The 20149-nt window shown below is 44.3% G+C and overlaps 1 protein-coding gene across 3 annotated transcripts in view; it reads right to left on the bottom strand.

The window, feature by feature from the left end:
• Cers5 (ceramide synthase 5) overlaps positions 1–20149 on the bottom strand; it is a 28817-nt gene that overhangs the window by 1488 nt on the left and 7180 nt on the right. The window contains exons 2-10 of one of the 3 annotated variants that reach the window (XM_040753828.1): positions 10903–11008; positions 9672–9802; positions 9378–9435; positions 6088–6138; positions 5361–5453; positions 3661–3789; positions 3459–3565; positions 2572–2728; positions 1631–1743 (exon numbers count right to left, since the gene is read on the bottom strand). In XM_040753828.1, coding sequence (XP_040609762.1) covers positions 1631–1743; positions 2572–2728; positions 3459–3565; positions 3661–3789; positions 5361–5453; positions 6088–6138; positions 9378–9435; positions 9672–9802; positions 10903–11008 — 945 coding nt within the window. Of the gene's footprint in view, positions 1–1630; positions 1744–2571; positions 2729–3458; positions 3566–3660; positions 3790–5360; positions 5454–6087; positions 6139–9377; positions 9436–9671; positions 9803–10902; positions 11009–15310; positions 15467–20149 lie in introns of those variants that run through there. The other 2 variants (XM_040753829.1, XM_040753827.1) reach the window with 2 other exon arrangements.

Below are 20149 nucleotides of genomic sequence, written 5' to 3'. Positions count from 1 at the left end.
ACCTTTCCCATCTTCTACCATAAAGAACAGGGAAGGCCAATACAAATGCCTGCTGTCATGGTTTTATCTTCTGATGACTGTGACACTACATTTATTCACCCTGTTTATCCTGAGTTCTGCTTTATTCACCAAACTGACCCATGAACCTGCTATCACCAGGCTCAGCATCAAGTTTTTGGCATCCCTAGGACACTAAAGTCAAAGACAGGTGGGCAGCCAGTATGGAGAGCCTTCCCAATTCTGACTTTGCCTTTTGTATTTCCAAATGTAAGGTTTGGATTAGGGTCGTGTTTTCCAATGAGTCACTCTGCACAAATTTTTCTATATTGGGTCATAAAAATAAAGGAGAGGGAACCAGTGAACCCTGCCTTAGGATGATGACCCTACACACAAACAATGGTGCATGCACTGCTTTAAAAGCACTGTGGAGGAGCCTAAGAGAGGTATGGGGAACGGGACAATCTCCTGAGGGGATGAGGGAGCTGGGAGAAGGAGAGGGGGTGAAGAGGAGGGGAGAGGAGGACATAAGGGAGCAGGAAGGTTGAGTTGGGGAAAGAACAGAGGAGAGGATGAGAGATAACATAATAGATGGAGTCATTATAGGTTTGAAGAGAGATCTGGCACCAGTGAGATGTCCAGAGATCTACAAGGATGACACCAACTGGCAATCTAACCAATAGTGGAGAGGCTACCTTAAATGTCCTTCCCCAATAATGAATTGATGACTACCTTATATGCCATCCTAGAGCCTTCATCCAGTGGCTGAAGGAAGCAGAGGCAGACACCCACAGCTAAACACTGAACTGAACTCCTGCAACCCAGTTGCAGAGAGGGAGGAGTGATGAGCAAAGGGGTCAAGACCAGGCGGGTGGAACCCACAGAAACAGCTGACCTAAGCAAAGGGGAGCTCATGGACCCCAGACTGATAGCTGAGAGGCCAGCATGAGACTGATCCAGAACCCTGAACATGGGTGTCAGTGAGGAGGCGTTGGCATTCTTTGGGGCCTCGGGCAATAGATCAGTATTTATCCCTGGCATCCAGATGAACTCTGGGAGCCCATTCCACGTGGAGGGATGCTGCCCTGGATGATATGACAGACTTTCAAGATCCCCCATGAAGGGCCTCACCCTCCCTGGAGAGTGGAGTGGGGACTGGGTGGGAGGGGGAGGGGGAGGAGGAGGAGGGAAAGGGAGCTGGGATCAACATTTGAAGCAAGCTTGTTTCTAATTTAAATAAAAATAAAAAAGCACTGTGTGAAGGGACGTGGCTCCAGCTGTTGTTATAAAGGAAAGGCATTTGCTTTAGATGAGTTCTGTGACTGCAGTAACTGCAGCTGTTGGCTCGTAACTGAAGAGAACTGTGATCATGATGTCTAGGGAATTTCCACCAGAGGACACAATGTCTCCAGATCTGAGGTGGAAAAGCTCAAAAGCAAAACACATTAAAGACTAAGTCTAGACTAGACTTAGTCTTTAATGTAACTCAGGGAAGGAATCTGGTAACTTCAGCTCCAGTCAACCACAGTCACATAGGTTAGGCAAGCGAGCACATTCTAAGACAGACAGACCAGGAAGGAGAACCCATCCAGACAGGTGCTTCTCTCAACACGAGAAGCATAGATGCACTTACATGCAAAGGATGAAACAAACTGTCCAGCTCCCACCAGGCACACAAAAGAGGAAGGAGGTGAAAAGAGAGCAGAAGGTACAGAGTCTGCGTCTAATCCCTCCTGTGTAGGTCACCTAGTCAGGAAAGAAAGGCAGAGGAGAAGAGAGATGTCCAGTAGCTACAATATAGGCATAGCACACCACACAAGTCCTGAAACCAATTACAGCCACCAAGAGCAATGACAAGAGATAAATCTGGAACTAACATCTCTAGCAGAGCCCATCCCTCTTGGGATTCTGCATAACTGACAGTGCTCTGGCTTAGCACAGTGTGACTGCTTTAGAACTTCAAATTTCAATTATGTTCTATATTAAGTGGTACCTCTCAGGGCTGGAATTAGCTGAGTGGCAGGATGCTTATTCACCAGGCACAAGGCCCTGGGCTCAGCCTCCAACACTGTCTGAAAAGGCAGGGGTATCTTTGTGTTTTGTGCACTAAAAACCAAACACATGTTCACTGAAGACTCTTGCTTCAGACAGTGAGGCAGATGTTTAGTTCCTAATGTAAACCAATTTTGTGCATTGCAGCATGGTCACCTTACAATAGCTAGTGAACTACCATACTATTCATTCCTACACCATCCGACCATCTGGCTTCCCAGGTCCTATATTCAGCTTTACATCAATAGCCACTCTTTTTTGCTTATTTTTGAGATATGATGTCAAGTTTTACAGGTTGGCCTCAAACTCACTATGTGGCAAAGGATGACAGGTACACATATGCCACTTTGCCTGGTTTATGTGGTCCTGGACCAAATCCAGGTTCCATTCTAGTGACTGAGCTGCATATCTTGCCTGACTATGGGGCTCATGTGGCTGAGGGTCCCCAGGCTGGACAGAGATCTGCTGAGTAATAGCCATGCTTCTACAGGGTCCAAAGTAAGAAGGATGCATCAGCCTTACCTTTCCCCGGATCAAGGCTTTAAAAGCAATTCGTGCAATCAGGTAAGACCATATGACATGTAGAACCTGTAGGACCAGGAGAAGGCCATTGAAGAGCCACCAGGAAGGGTAGGGTCCAATCATTTCCCAACTCTCAAAGAGGGTTGTGTTCAGAATCCTAGGAGGAGGAGACAACAGTCAAACTCTAGAGGTCAGTTAGGCAGAGGAAGCTGAGTCCCAGGACAGTCTTCTGTGCCCTTCCACACACTCACATTCTTTGCAATAACAGAGACCTTCTTTCACAGGGAATGAATGAGTAAACAGAGGAGCCTATGGTGTGTCCACTTTCTGAGACAAGAGGAAGAGATGGGGTTCCCTACTATTAATCACTTCAAATAAGCGGCTTCACAACATTGGGACAGCAGCAGGACTATAATCCTAGGAATGGTTTAGATTCTTAGGTACAGAAAGCAGTAAGTGGTTGATTTGCTGAGACTGAACAAAATTTTCAACAGTCACTAGCTTCATAGTCTAGGTAATGAGTATAGAGGGAAATGCGTGCACATGTCTGTGTTGGTCAGGATGAGGAGGAGGGCATACGGCAAGATGAAAGCAAGAAAAGTGAGAGTCCCTGTAACCAATGCAAAAAGGGTAAAGGAGAGATGAGTGACTTAAGCACAGATGAAAGCTGCTGGCAGAAATGAGCATGAAAATCCAGAAGTAAATAATGCACACATCTGGCTCACTAGAAGTATTGCATGAGGCAGCTTCAAAGGCTCAGCCTAACTCAAGGGAAAGGCAGGGCACTGGGGTTCTTAGCATTTGACCAGCAAGAACAGAACAGAAAAACTAGATTGGCAAGAGGTATCATTAGATACCTACCACAGTTCACAGCCTTGAGCACTTACCACAATGGATAGATTCCTAGACGAGTAACCATAAAAACTGCACTGAAGATCACAAAGAGGGTGTCACAGAGCCGCTGATATTTAGCATAATTGGCCAGCTTGGCAGCCTGGACAAAAGAAAAAAATGGAGTTGGGGAGAAAGTCAGTTCTCACATGTCAAGAAAGGGAAAGAGGAATGATGAGCAGCATGTTGAGTTCTTACTTCCAGCAAGAAGTCTGAGGAATCATGGAGACACATAACCAGGGTTCCCACTCGAACCATGTTGTTGATGTAAGAGAAGGTGATAAGCCCAATGGTGGCCAAGTGATGCACGAACATGATCAGGAAGTCCTAGAAAGTAATGGCAGCAAAGGAGAGGCTGTGGGAATGCCGCATGCTGACCCAATGCTCCCTTGGCTCAGTGACTAAAAGCATTTTGGCTCCCTGCACCCATGCAGGTGGCTCTCAAGTGCTTCTAACTCTAGCTCCAAGGGATCTGACACCATCTTCTGGCCTCTGTGGACATCTGGACAGACTTACACACAGACACATACCCAGAACCAAAATGGACCTTAGAAGTGCTGGAGAACTGCTGATTAGCTAAACAATTCATCTTTTTTTCCCTCCTTGGGCTCACATGCAAAATTAAAACTAAGGAAATCTCAGTTTTATAAGTAAATATGTTACTTATATATTATACATTGTATAAATTTACATATTTTACATATAAATAATTATTAGATGTGGTTTAGGTGTGAAGTGCCCTCCCCACAGGCTTGCATTCCGGGTGACTTTTGCCCAGGTGGTGGCACTGTCTTGGGAGGCTTGAGGAATGGTAGGCCCCAGCTGGCCACAGCTTAGGTAGCTGGCCTTGGAAGACTGTATCAGGCCAGTGGCTATGGCTCCTAGAGCTCTTTCCCTGCTTCCTGGTTCAGTGACATAGCTGGTCCCACCACTACTTCTGTGGCTATGAACTAAGCTACTGCCATACTTTCCCTGCCATGATGGAGGAAATTCTCACACTGAACCAAAAGCAACTTTTTATCTTCAGAGTGCTCCTGTCAGGGTTGTGGTCACAGGGGAACAAAAGCAGCTGGAGCTGGAATACTTAGTACACACTTCTCTCCCCAATGAAACACACAGTGGGAGGAGGAAGTGGATATGAAGGCTCTGTCCTTCCCATCAGGTTATATAATATAATATAATACGGGTTATATAATATAATATAATATAGAGGTAAGTCTTTTCTGAATCTTGGTTTTCTTTTTTTTAAAGATTTATTTATTTATTATACATACAGTGTTCTGTCTGCATGTATGCCTGCATGTCAGAAGAGGGCACCAGATCTCATTATAGATGGCTGTGAGCCACCATGTGGTTGCTGGGAATTGAACTCAGGACCTTTGGAAGAGCAGTCAGTGCTCTTTTTTTTTTTTTTTTTTTTGGTTTTTACGAGACAGGGTTTCTCTGTATTGTTTCGGAGGCTGTTGGTCCAGCCCGGCCTCGAACTCACAGAGATCCGCCTGCCTCTGCCTCCCGAGTGCTGGGATTAAAGGCGTGCGCCACCACTGCCCGGCACAGTCAGTGCTCTTAACCTGAGTCATCTCTCCAGCCCTGAATCTTGGTTTTCTAAAATCAAGCCTTTTTCTGAATCAGGCCTTGGTACCCCAAGTTCTGTCTAATTCGCTGAGCTTTGATACAAAAGAACAGGACATGCTTATCTGTGGCCTTGCTGTTCTCCCCAGTGTCCTGACCACCTTAAACACATTCCATCACTAGCTAGGTTTCATTTCTGGAAACATTATGGAAAGCTGGTGACAGTCCTGTCACACCCAGCCTCTCACATGAGGGAGAGTGCATCACGACGGTAGTGACCATAGATGGTAGTGACTGATAGAAAGCAGCAAGGGCTGACAACTTACCTTTCTTTTAACATCTATAAACTGGGAAAACATAAGAGACCAGTAGAAGGCCAGTTCCATGATGTAGTAGTAATAAAGCTCTCTTGAGAGTGGCTGGAAGAGAAAAGAGCAGCTACAACAGCAGCTAGGCAGGTGCACCCCATCTCTGTAGCACCCACACTATTTAGTCCTTTTCTTCTTCACTGTTTCCCAAGCTCTGCAATGGCTGAGACTGGATCAGTGAGACGCCAACCTTTTCCTTTGTGCGTCTGTAAGCTCACCTTGGATCTCATCTTCCAGAGATGACGTAAGGCTAACACATGCACACCACAATCCTGTCAGTGCTGCATCTGGGGTTCTGGACAGAACTCCCTTAGGCCTCCCCTCTTCCATCAGTCTTTCCTTTCCCTGATACTTTTAAAGCATAGACTAGAATCAAGATGCCCTCATGAGGATTCTAAGAGCTCCTGATTAAAAGAGAAGAGATCAGATTCAGGAAGGGCCTTATTAACACTAGGGAACTGCTTTTCTTTCCAGTACAATGGGGACATGCAGAAGCATAACCTAGACTAAACCTCACTAAGGAATTTCTGCTAGTGGCCTGGATATAGATACCTGCAATATATGACTTAAAAGGACTGGTTTACAGTATTGGGGAACTATGCCTGGCTACCTGTCCTGGATTGACAGTCAACTCTCATCCACCCTACCTTACACACACATAGTCTTGAAACAACTTAGATCCTACCTGATATGGATAGTTCTGCCAGCACTGTCGAGTGTCCCAGAACCAAGGTGTCTAAGGAAAAAAACATAATTCAGTTTGGCCTTTAGTTCCCTACACTGTTACAAGATCTACCCTATATAGTCTTTTTCTATACGCTAGGGTACAAGAAAGAGGAAATCTACATGTGATGGTGCACCAATAATCCCAGCATGTGGGAGGCTTAAGCAGTGATGTCAATTTGAGGCCAGTCTGAACCAAAAAGTAGGTTAATGGCCAGACAGGGTTACCTAGCAAGAGTCTATCTCAAAAAACAAACAAACAAACAAACAAAAACAAAAACAAAAAAACCAAAGCAAATCACCATCACAACAGAAGATGAGGCAAAAAGAGAAAAAAACCTCGCTCTGTTTTTGAGACAGTCTCACCATTTAGCTCAGGTTGGCCTTGAACTCAGAAATCCTCCCGCCTTTGCCTCTCGAGTACTGGATTTTGAGTTGGAGAGTAGTTTGGCTGTACAGTGGGTTCTGGACCAACTTGAACTACAAACCAAAGACTAGCTAGGTCTTGTGGTGCATGCAGAGGCAGGAAGACTGCTCTGAGTTCTAGGCCAGCCTGTACCACAGAGGCCCTAGGGATCCCAAGTCAGGTCTTCACACTCTCATTGGAAGCACCTGACCCAACATACTTAACTTCCTAGCCCCAAATTGTGAAGAAGGATTTAAAACTACCTACCTACCTACCTACCTACCTACCTACCTACCTACTACCCACCCACCCACCCACCCACCCACCCATCCATCCACCCATCCATCCATCCATCCACCCACCCATCCTTGTGGGTTTGTGCATGTGAATGCGTGCCCAGAAGCCAGAAAAGGATGTCAAATCCCCTGGAGCTAATTTTTTTTTTTTTTTGGTTTTTACGAGACAGGGTTTCTCTATATTGTTTTGGAGGCTGTTGGTCCAGCCCAGCCTCCAACTCACAGAGATCCGCCTGCCTCTGCCTCCCGAGTGCTGGGATTAAAGGCGTGCGCCATCACCGCCCGGCCCCTGGAGCTAATCTTACAGGTGATTGTGAATCTCCAGTATGGGTGGCTGGGAATGGAATTCAGATCTTCTACAAGAATAGTGTGCATTTTCAGGCACCTGCACTCATGTGCATAGACAAATACACTTCCATAGTTTAAAAACCCATCTTTTAAAATTCAGGGGCTTGGGTTGAGAGATGGCACAGAGGTATAAAGAGTGCACACCATTTCTCAACCTAACTCTGCCTCCCAAGTGCTGGGATTAAAGGTGTGTGCCACTAGGCTCAGCAAATGTTTAATTTTTAAAGTGCTCAACACTATCTTTATGTCCTTTCAGTAGGATCCAGAAGGTCTATAGTGACAGTCCCTGTATATTAGTAATTCATATTTCCCCCATCTATAGTTTATCTATTTTCTTTTCTTTTTGAGATGGGGTCTAGAATGGCTTCAAACTCCCAAACCTCATGCATTAGTTGATTGAGCATTGGATCACGGGTAGATGCCACTGCACCTGTGTGGAGTTATTAATTTCAACTGAACCTTTTGGAGAACTGACATTTGGTTTTATCCATTATTTGTCTAATGACTATTTCATTAATTTCTCCCCCCTCAACCCACAGTCCTGGGTATCATATCCAGGACTTCACTAAGTGAGCCACACTTACAATTTCTACCGCTGATTGTTTCTTTTCTTTAATTTACTTTGTTCTTCTTTTCTTACAGCTTATATCTTTACATTTTTTTATTTATGTGTATACTTGTCACACACATGTCAGCACCCACAGAGGCTATAAATGGGTGTTGGATCCCTCTATGCTAGAATTACAGGCAGTTGTGAGACACATGATACAGGTGCTGGGAACTGAACTCAGTTCCTCTAGAAAAGCAGCAATTGTTCTTAACCACTGAGTGTCTCTCCAGTTCCTTTTTTCTTTCCCCTTCTTTCTAATGTGTTTTTCCAGCCCCCTTGTTTTGTTCTTCCTTTTTAAAATTTACATTTATTTTTGCAATTTTTAAAAATTAAAATATAGAAGTTAGGAGGTGGTGCATGCCTTTAATCCCAGCACTCGGGAGGCAGAGGCAGGTGGATCTCCGTGAGTTTGAGGCCAGTCTGGTCTACAAGAGTTAGTTCCAGGACAGCCTCCAAAGCCACAGAGAAACCCTGTCTCGAAAAACCAAACCAAACCAAACCAAAACAAACCCAAAATCCAAAACCCAAACCAGGCATGATAAGTGTCTTGCCTCTAATCCCAGTATTTGAGAGGCTGAGACAGGAGGATTGGCATGAGTTCACAGCAAGCCTGGAATTCATAATGAGAGTCTTTTTTTCTTTTTGATTTTTCAAGACAGGGTTTCCACCACCACTCTCATAGCTTGTCTTAAAACAAACAAAATTTTGGGAGACAAGGTGAGAGCTCAGTTGGTGAAGTACTTCCTATGTAAGTGTGAGGACCTGTTAGGCTCCCCAGCTACCACATAAACCACCGGAGCTGTGCAATTCCAGTGAGGGGGCAGGGAAAGTCTGGTGAGGTATGTTTTAGTGAGAGCAGGAGAGGTGAGGTGGGTGATTGCAGGAACTTTTAATCCTAGTACTTTGGAGGAAAAGCAAATGGATAACTTAGTTTCAGGTCAGCCTGGTCTAAGTGCCAGGACCAGCCAGTGCTACATAGGAGACTGCATCTCAAAATAAAACAAATACATGAATGGTTATCAACTTGATTTCCTCCTGAAATAACAATTTAAAAAAATATTTATTATGTATACAGTATTCCATCTGCATGTCTGCCTACACACCAGAAGAAAGCACCAGATCTCATTACAGATGGTTGAGAGCCACCATCTGGTTCCTGAAAATTGAACTCAGGACCTCTAGAAGAGCAGCCAATGCTCTTACTTCTGAGCCATCTCTCCAGCCCCCAAGGGAGAACAGAGGAAAATTGTTAAGTCTTGAGTTTAGTGAAGTCAAACCCAAGGAAGATTTTATATATATATATATAATATATATATATAATCCTTGATTTATATTGTCTATAAACTGCATTTAAACTGAGACTATGCAGCACAATAGAAAAACTTAAGGAAAAGTAATTACGTAAACTGGGAGTGGTGGTGGCACACACCTGTAAAACCCAGCAGTGCAGAGGCTGAGGGAGAAGGGTCAAGGCCAGCCTTATCTCAAAAAGCAATACAAACAGCTGAAGGTACTTAATGTTTACTTCTAGAAACTGAGGCATCTAGACACTTGTAGATCCCAATGAGAGGACAGAAAGAGTTTAGACTCACCAACCAGAGAAATCTAATTCCGTAGCAGAACACACATAAATAAAAAGTGAGTCTCCACCTGGGTGAGCAAAGAGTAGAGGTTAGATAAATGCACTCTTAAACATTCTTCTTTCAGGCTAGAGAATCAGGATAGCACATTGGAACAAAACTGATATCTAAAAAGCCAGAGTCAGCTCCAACCTGGCTTTTTAAATTTTATCTTGAGCATTGAGTCTGTTTTTACTATCCTAACAGTGAACTAAACAGTGTGGCTACACCCCACCCCTGGCTCTCTACTCCCCTCCGCACACATACATGCTTTCACTGAATTTAGTCAGCGTTGGAGGCTTGTCCTGATTCCTCCGATGTCGAAACCAGCATTGAATTTTTCGGACATCCCAGTCCAGTTGCTTTGATAGGCCCTCCAGCCTTTTCTCATCAGGATACTGTAGATGTATAATCAGAGTTAGAACACCCTTTTTCCACAAACTCCCAATTTACAAGTTAAGTGGCAAAGAGGTGACAACTACAGTGAGTTAAATGGTATTTACCTTTCTAGGTCTTATCCCCAATCATTTTTAAACAAAGCCACTTTATTCTAATAAACTTACAAATAAAAATATCACACTATTAGTTTAAGACAAACATTTTTCCAGTGTCAAACGCTACACATCTTGATAAATAAACTTCTATACAGTAAGAATGTCAATTCTAGAGCAACTTAGCATCTTATACTTTCACTATCATTTGCATTTTCATTTACACAACAGACACACACAAAATGGTTCTATTTTTTCTAATTTCAACTCCAAAATTAAGTTTTAGAAATAAATAATGCTGGGTGTTGGTGCACACCTCTAACCTCAGTACTCCAGAAGCAGAGGCAGGTGGATCTCTATGAATTTGAGGCCAACCTGGTCTACAAAGCCAGTTCCAGGACAGCCAGGGCTGTTATACAGAGAAGCCCTGTCTTTAAAAAACAAAAACAAAAACAAAAAAACATTCAAAATATAAACTGGAAGTTACAGAGACGACTCAGCAGTTAAGAGCACTGGCTTCTCTTCCAGAGGAACTGGGTTCAATTCCCAGCACCCACATGGCAGTTCACAACCATCTGTAACTCAGATTTCAGGAGATCCAATGCCCTTCTGGCCTCCATCAGCACCAGGCACACATGTAGGGCACATTACATACACGCAGGCAAAACATTCCTATACATGTTAAAACCAAATAAAACCAAACCAAAACCAAAAATTGCAAAGGCCACTAGAAACACACTCATCTTGACTAGAAGCTGGTGCAAGAAAAGGGAAAATAAGACAGAACCTGTGTTTAGGTAGAGGAGTTCAGGCAGACCTAGATGCTAAGGAGTACAACTTACAGGTGTGTGAAGTACAGTAGTGAGTACGGGCTAATACTCTCCACAGAGGTGCAGAGCACACAGCCAAACGGGAAGAAGCATTGCCTCCTACCGGACCTTTTCTTACAAGCTCTATGACACGGCAACCTTCATGTGACTTCCGTCTCCTGTTCTCTGCTTACTTACCTTAGTAATAGATATGAACACCTTCTCAAGGGTGTCATTGGATTCGACCCGATAGAGAACACTATCTTCGATGCCAACATGGAGTGCACAGGGTTTGGCAATAAATCTGTAACAGAAAATCCAAGGTTCAATTCTAAATATAGTTTACTAGGTCATTATCTGAAGAAATTAATGTGAGAAACATAAGACTAGGAACTAGAAATTTGTTATTTGGTTTCATACTCTGCCACTGACGCACTTAAAGAGACCTATTTTAAAATGGTGGACTGGACCCAGGCATGGTGGGGTTCCATCCTCCCTGGATTTTTGGTATAGGTCTCACTGACTGGGAAGTTGTCCAGTAGGCTAGGCTGGCTGGCCAGAAAGCCCTAGAAATCTGACTGTCTCCACCTCCTCTTTTTAGAAATGCACGGTGTATGTGCATATGCGTGTACACGCACCATGGCACACTTGCAGAGTCAGAGACAACCTCAGATGCTGGTCTTTGACTTCTACCTTGTTTGAGACAGAGTCACCTTTGTTGTTTGCTACTGTGAATGCACACAGTGGGCCTGTGAACAACTCTACCCCACTGCAGGAACACTGGGATTGCAGAAGTGCTTGCACTGCCCAGCTTTATGTGGACTCTGGGGAATCAACAAAGGCCCTCAAGACAAGCCCTTAACCACCGATCCCTCTTCTTGGCTCAGAACCAAGTCCCCAGTTCAGCATTTATTATTTCTGAGGATTGAGAATAGAAAACTTTATTATTGGGGCTGGAGAGATAGCTTAGTGGTTAAGAACACTGGCTGCTCTCCCAGAGGATTCTATTCCCTGCACCCACAGGGTAGCTCATAACTGTAATTACAGCTCTAGCGGATCTGACACCTTCACACAGACACACATATAGGAAAATACCAATGCACATAAAATAAGGATAAATAATTTATAAAGAGATATTTTATTTTTTCTTCTATAAAGAACCCAAGGCAAGCCGGGCGTTGGTGGCGCACACCTTTAATCCCAGCACTCGGGAGGCAGAGGCAGGCGGATCTCTGTGAGTTCGAGACCAGCCTGGACTACCAAGTGAGTTCCAGGACAGCCTCCAAAGCCACAGAGAAACCCTGTCTCGAAAAACCAAAAAAAAAAAAAAAAGAACCCCAGGCAAAGACTTATTTTATTTTATATTGTTTTGGGCTTTTTTGAGACAGGGTTTCTCTGTGTATCCTTGGCTGTTCTGGAACTCACTCTGTAGACCAGGCTGGCCTCAAACTCACAGAGATCCATCTGCCTCTACCCCCTAAGTGCTGGGATTAAAGACATGAGCTGCCACCACCTGGCCCACTGATTTTATTTTATGGAAATTCCAGGCAAACACTATTCATAGCACAGTCTTTTTTTTTTTTTTTTTCCGAGACAGGGTTTCTCTGTGGCTTTGGAGGCTGTCCTGGAACTAGCTCTTGTAGACCAGGCTGGCCTTGAACTCACAGAGATCCGCCTGCCTCTGCCTCCCGAGTGCTGGGATTAAAGGCGTGGCTACCACTGCCTGGCTCAGAGCACAGTCTTAGCCACAGCTATAATGTGCTTTCTCCACCTAGGTGGTAGTGCTATATTACTATTTGCTATTAAACCCCCAGGCTTATGTTCAAAGTCTCTGTTAACACAGATAATAGACTGTAATGATATCTTGAGACAGGCTCTCCGTCTTTTTTTCAGCCTAAGGATTCTGTAGAGGTAAGAGCTCTAGTGGCTGACAGCTTTGCTTCTCTGATCTTTCAGCTTTCACCCCCTAATACCTGACTCCAGGCTTTTATTATGAAGACCTATTAGAACTTGTGTTACAATAGACAACATTTTTATTTTATTTACTAAGGTTCAGTGAGCCGATACGCAGCGCCCCTCTATGGCTTCACCATTAGCTCCTGCCCTAACTATGGAGTATAAGCTGAAGCAAACCCTTTCCTCCCCAAGTTGCTATTGGTTATAGTGTTTTAGAACACAGGAACCCTAACAATAACATTCAGTGACCAGCTGACTGGTCTAGATGTGACTTGCTCTACTGGATCTCTGCTTCCATCTGGGATTAAGTAGCATTCGCTGAGTCCATGTCGAACCAGAGACTGACAGGTTCCTATCAAATTCTCGTAGTTACATAACTGTATGAAGATCCCAAAGCAGAAAACAGCCTTTGTGGGTCCTGCTCTTAGCCCTTACCCAAGTCACTTCCTCAACGCAAGGGCACTTGAAGGTGAATAAAGCTTAGGCCTGGAGTTAGATAAAGTATCCGAGAAGCCTTAAGGAAGTCAAATGCCCACAGAATGAACATCTATCAATGGTTAATTTATTTACTTATTTTAAAATATTTGTCAGCTGGGTGGTGGCGGCAAGCGTCTTTAATCCCAGTCTTGGGAGGCAGAGGCAGGAGGATCTATGTGAGTTCAAGGCCAGTCTGAGTTCCTGGACAGCCAGGGCTACACTGAAAAACCAAAAGAAAAAAATATTTTTAATTCTGTGCCCACAGAAGTCAGATATGTCAGACTCTGGGACTGGAATTACAAGAGCTTGTGAGTTGTCCACACAAGCACTAGGGACCCACTGGCTCCTCTGGAAAGGCAATAAACACTCGAAGTGCTATAAGTGTTCAGCCATCTCTCCATCTCACCAAGGTTTTGTGGTTGCTGTTTTTGAGGCAGAAGTCTCCCTGGCTGGCCTGAAATTATATTGTGCAGGCTGGCCTCAAAACCTCAGACATACGAGCCGGTTTTGGTTTTTTGAGACAGGGTTTCTCTGTGGCTTTGGAGACTGTCCTGGAACTACCTCTTGTAGACCAGGCTGGTCTTGAACTCACAGAGCCTGCCTCTGCCTCCCAAGTGCTGGGATTAAAGGTGTGCACCACCAGACCACAATGAAAATTTAATTAATTAATTGATTGATTAATATGTATACAGGGTTCTGCCTGCATATATGCCGGCATGCCAGAAGGGGCACCAGATCTCACTATAGATGGCCACCACGTGGTTGCTGGAACTGAACTCAGAACCTCTGGAAGAGCAGTCAGTGCTCTTAACCTCTGAGCCATCTTGCTGCCCCCCACCCCACTCCCAAAGTTATTTTAAAGATGAAATGACAAGATGCATGCCTAGTTTGGCACCTGTTAGTAAACATTCATTAGAAATAGCCTTTAATGAATCAGGATATATAGTTCAGTTGGTAGACTAATGTGCCTACTAAGTACCAAACCCTGGGCTTGAACCTCAGAATTCTCTGTAATCCCACTAGATGGGAGGGAGAAACAGGAGAATTAGGAGTTCAATGTTCATCCTTAGCTACCTAGTAAGTCTGAGGGCAGTCTGGGCTTACATGAGACTTTGCTTTGAGTGGTGACACATGCCTGCAATCTCATGAAGATCCTGTGTTCAAGGCATAGCTATTATTGTTTTCACCAGAACAGATGACCTCAGTCTTGGTGCCACTAATACCCTCAGCAGGGTTATACGGGAAGTCTGCACCTTATTCACAGTAGAGCTAAGATCCTCATCACTGTCACCTGACCTTGGAATGAACTCGATACCCTAGAGCTAGCACAGGTCAATTTTGCTTGCATTAGTTCAGGGTACAATGAAGAACTGAGGCCAGCCTGATTTACATAACAAGTTCCAGGCCAACCAGGATACATAGTGAGACCTTGTCTTTAAGGAGGAGAGGGAGGAAAGAAGGAAGAAAGAAAAGTAAAACTTGTGACTGGGGAGATAAATTTTTCCCCCCTGAGACAGGGTTTCTCTGTGTAGCCTAGCTTTCCTGGAGACCAGGTTGGCCTCCTCAAACTCACAAAGATCTCCCTGCCTCTGCCTTCTAAATGCTGGGATTAAAGGTGTGTGCCACTACTGTTGGGCAACTGGGAAGATAATCTAATGGTAAAATGTTTGCCTTCCAAGTGTGAAGATCCTCTGACCTACAGGCTTGGTGGTGCACACTTGTAATACCAGCACTGGTGGTGGAGACAGTCAAATTTCTAGGGCTTTCTGGCCAGTCAGCCTAGCCTACTGACCAACTTCCTAGTCAGTGAGACCCTGTACCAAAAATTCAGGGAGGATGGAACCCCAGGAAATATACCCGAGGTTGCACACAGGCACACACACCATCACCCTCCCTACCTTACCTTATTGTCTATTTGGTTAAAGCAGCATAATTAACCTAGTGACCCCAAGTTTCCCAGCCCCATAGACCATCCTGAGAGCCAAGATACATGTCTCAGTGTAAGCTGCCTATTTGTATTACTTGCCAGAAGACATCGATTAAGAAGCACCGTCTAGACTGACTGCTTGTGAAGAGCTCACACCCACCACCACTAATAGAAGAGCAAACCACAAGCGCAACAGAACTGTTAACCCTGAAGAGCAAAGCAGTAGACGGTCTCACACCGACTAACCTAAGGGAACAGAGAAAAGGCAGAGTGAAGTCACTTCCATGGTGCAGGTACATATCACCTCCAGGCTGACCCACTAGACTTGCATCTTGAAGTAGTGGGTGAGACGAACAGCTTTCAGGTCAGGCATGGTGGCTCAAAGCTGTAATCCCAGCACACAGAAAACAACAAGAAAGCTGCCATTTATTTTAGGCCAGCAAGAGCGACACAGCAAGATCCTAACTCAACCACCTCACCCCCACCTGAAGTAATTTTCAGGCTGAGGAGACAGCTCAGCAGGTGGAGCACTTACTACACAAGTCGAACAACCTGAACTTAAATAAGAACTGGATCCAGTATCCCTGCATGCCAGTATCATGGAACCCAGAGAATCGCAGGAAGCTGGTGGGCCAGCCAGCAGGGCTTACACCAGAGTCAACAGAAGAAATCCTGTCTCAAACAAAGTCAGAGAGGTGTTACTGCCTCCTGAGGCCTCTGACAACCACACACACAAGTAGCTTTCAGAGTGCCTACTTCTCTAGACTAATCAGCAAAGAAGAGAACAAATACCCTAAAACTTGGAGCAAATCATTCAAACCAGCCTGATGTCTCTGCAACAGCAAAAAATCATTAAGGATCTCAAATGAGGTTTTATTTATGTGAATAAGACCTATTAATGTATATTGCTACAGAAATTAAAATTTTAAAAATGTATACTTATCAATTTGCAATACTAATGAGCTTGTTACATGGTAATTTAGCATCTTGTGAAGAGTAACTTTCCACACTGGAAAGGGAGTAATACAAGTTGACAGTTTTGTCTACCTGGCAGCTCTGTCTGCATGTCAGTGCTGCACTCAGTCTGTCACAATATGGATGTGCCATGTACACTTTAGAGAAAAGAATTCTGACAAAACCATGCATGGACTATGAAGACCGTCTGGCTCTAGAGACCTTCTGGAAGGATGCAGATTCTGGGTCAGGAAGATGGCTTATTTGATAAAGGCACTTATTGTCTCCAACCCCAACAGTCTGAGTTTGATCTCTGGGACCCATGTGGTCAAAGGAGAAAACATCCATACACTAATGAAATAATAAAGTCACTCTTTAAAGGTTTTGTTTTGTTTTTTGATACACGGTCTTTCTATGTAGCCCTGGCTAGCCTCAAACTCAGATCCACCTACGGAATACTAGAATTAAAGGTGTGCACCACCACAGCTGGCTGAAAGAAAATTATGTGTATATGTAAGTGTTCTATGTGGGGGGTGCTCATGGAAACCAAAGACTATGTCAGATCCCCTGGAGCTAGAGTATCAGGTGTCTTCAAGCACTCAATATGGGTGCTAGGGAACAAACCTGGGTCCTCTGGAAGGGCAGACACCAAATGTTCTTAACCTCTGTGCTATCTCTGTGGCCTCTCAAATTGTGTGTGTGTGTGTGTATGACTATGTTGCTTTGGCTGGCCTTGAACTCTCTATGTAGACCAAAGTCATTTGAGCTCACAGAGATCAGCCTGTCTTTGCCTCCAGAGTTCTGGAGCTAAAGGTGTGCCCTACCATGGGGCTGGAGAGATGGCTCCCTGGTTAACTGTATTTGCTGCTATTGCAGAGGACTCAGGTTCAGTTCCTGGCACCCATGTGGTAGCCCTCAACCACCTGTAACTCCAGTTTCAGAGGTTTCAGTGACTTCTTCTGGTCTCCACACGTGGGGCACATTTATACATGCAGGCCCAAAACATTCAGATATGTAAGTAAAAATAAATCTAAAAAGAAAAAAGGTGTGTAGCACCTCCAACTACGTGCTGGGATTTGAGCTCTGGGTCCTCTGGAGGAACAGCCAGTGCTCTTAACTGCTGAGTCATCTCTGCAGCCCCCTACATCTTACCTTTTTTAATGATTATACAATTTGGTGCATTTGCTTCAAGTTGAAACATACACACCCAAATAAGTAGATTGTGGAAAAGGGCAACAGAAAGTTCTTCCTCAAGAAAGTCTGACCATCCTTTATATTCCAAGAAACAACTTTCAGTGAGCCTGGTCCAAGCCTATATTTCAGAACCAAGTCCTACTTCCTCCAGACTCCCTTCACAACAGAAGTCAGCCTCCACCTGATCCTCCTGCCTCTATCCCCCAGTGCCGGGATTGTAGGCACACACCACCATGCTGGGCTAACCACAACGACTACATTTTATTTTAACTGATGGCTTTTTAGCTGTCCCCTTAAAGACTAAAGCCAAGGTTTTAGTGGGCCTTTTTTGGTATGCTAGGCAAATACTCTAAAGCCAGATTACTTACCATTTTATCCTTGGAACATATATCATAACTGTTAACTTCTCAATAAGTGATTGCTGAAGAATGGATATTTTTTGGGCAAGGCCTGGTAGCACAGGTTTGTGTAATCTTAGCTATTTGGAGACTGAGACAGGATGGTTACAAGTTCAAGGCCCACCTGAGCTACAGAGTAAGATCAAAGTCAACCTGGAGGAGGGGGTTAAAAAAAAAGCCAGCCTGAGCAACTTATTAAGACCTGTCTCAAAATAAAGAGTAAAAACAAAGAGGACATAGCTCAGTAGAGAAAGATCCTAGGGTCACCATCTAACACTTGTCTAGTCAAACCAAGCACAGTGGTGTACTCTTCTAATCCATGCAGTGAAGTGGAGACCAGCTTGGATAACAACACCAAGTTCTAAACCAGCTTGGACTACACAATGAGACCATGTCTCAGTGAATGAATGAGTAAATGAATAAAGAAATTCCTTAAAAAAATACCCCAGCCTGGTCTATAAGAGCTAGTTCCAGGACAGCCTCCAAAGCCACAGAGAAACCCTGTTTCGGAAAAAAAACAAAAACAAAAACAAAACAAAACAAAAAAAACCAACCAACCAACCAACAACAAAAATACCCTGTTAGAAGATGAAGAGGCACCTTTAAAGACAAAGCACTTCCTGGGTCAGCTTTGTGCTTTATCAAGTGTAGAAGATCACTGACTTCTGAGGAATCAGAAATTCAAGTTAACCAGATTTTTATGTGTATGTATGTTTTTCCTACAAGTATGTCTGAGCACCACATGCATGCCTGGTACCTGAGGAGGTGTGGAGTGTGTCGGATGCCCTGGAAATGGAGTTAGGGATGGTTTTGAGTCACCCTGAAAGTGCTGGGAACTGAACCCAGGACCTCTGCAAGAACAACAAGTACTCTAAACTAGATGAGCCACCTCTCCAGCCCCAAGTTAATCAATTTTAATTTGTGCTCAGAGATTTCCCAGGAAGAATTAAACAACCACAACAATCTGATTTAATTGGAGACACTCTGCCTATGTGACGGAGACGTCTAAGACAGCCGCCACCCAGAAGCTAAAATCTACAAGGAATATCTTTCTTAATCTCCCACCCCCACCTCTGGTGTTTGTTTATTTTGCACAGACTCTATATAGCACAGCCAGGCTTCAAATTTGCAATCCTGCCTAAGCCTTGTGAGTGCTGGGATTACAGATTAGAGGTCTGTGTCACCACACTCAATTAGAAATCCTAGGTTCACAAGACACAACACAGATGTGGTTATTCTCACCGCCCTCTTGGGCTGTGCAGCTCCCTGTGTATATGTGACTACTTGACAAACTTGATTGTTTACAGATCATTAACTAAGCAGATTTAGACAGTAAAAATACAGAACTAGGCGTTACTGTCAATCAAATATCAGATTACTTAAATCACTCAGGGGCAAATTAACATATTAAAAACTCTCCTAGCCCTTGAGTACTCTCACTCACCCTGCCCACTATTAAGATTTTATCTTGTCACTGGGCCATGATGATGACACCTTTAATCCCAGCACTTGGGAGGCGGAGGCAGAGACAGGCAGATTTCTGAGTTCAAGGCCAGACAGGTCTATAGAATGAGTTTACAACAGCCAGGGATACACAGAAAAGCCCTATCTCAAAAAACAAAGCAAAAAAAAATTTTGTCAATTTTTGATCTGTTCTACTACATGGCACTGAAAAAAATTTCCTTACTTTTCTGGCAGTGGTGGGGGAGCCCCACTTTTGATCCTCCTGCCTCCATTCTAAATGATGGAATTACAAGTGTATTCCATCATGCCCTGTTTTGTTGTTTTTTCAAAACAGTGTTTTTCTGTGTAGCCCTGGCTGTCCTAAAATTCACTCTGTAGACCAGGCTGTCCTCAAACTCACAAAGATCTGCCCACCTTTGCCTCCCCAGTTGGGATTGGAGGCATGGAGCACTGCCCAGGAACTCTATGTAGATCAGGCTGGCCTTGCCTCTGCCTCCCCAGGGCTGGGATTAGAAGCATTTGTCATTGTACCCAGCCTGGGAGAATCTACTCTTAAAATGTTATTCTCAAAGCTGGAGTGATGGCTCAGAGGTTAAGAGCACTGGCTGCTCTTCCAGAGGTTCTGAGTTCAATTCCCACATGGTGGCTCACAACCATCTATAATGAGATCTGGTGCCCTCTTCTGGTATGCCTACATGTCAAAACATGGCATACTAGATAGATAGATAGATGGATGGATGGATGGATGGATGGATGGATGGATGGATGGATAGATAGATAGATAGATAGATAGATACAACAACAACAAAAACCACATCATTCTCTGAGCGAGAGAGGTGGCTCTCCCAGAACCCATAGTAGCTCACACCCTATTAAATGGTTCCCAGGGGTTGATGCCCTACTCTTCTGGCCTCTGAGGACACCAGGTCCACACAGAGTGCACAGATATACATATATGCCGGCACTCATATACATAAAATAAAAATATCTTTTAAAAAATGTGGTCCTCAGCCGGGCGTTGGTGGCGCACACCTTTAATCCCAGCACTCGGGAGGCAGAGGCAGGCGGATCTCTG

Source organism: Mesocricetus auratus, unplaced genomic scaffold, assembly GCF_017639785.1.
Source record: "Mesocricetus auratus isolate SY011 unplaced genomic scaffold, BCM_Maur_2.0 Super-Scaffold_100010, whole genome shotgun sequence".
Taxonomy (NCBI): Eukaryota; Metazoa; Chordata; class Mammalia; order Rodentia; family Cricetidae; genus Mesocricetus; species Mesocricetus auratus.
Note: the sequence above shows the minus strand (reverse complement) of the source record. Positions and strands in the feature narration are given on the sequence as shown.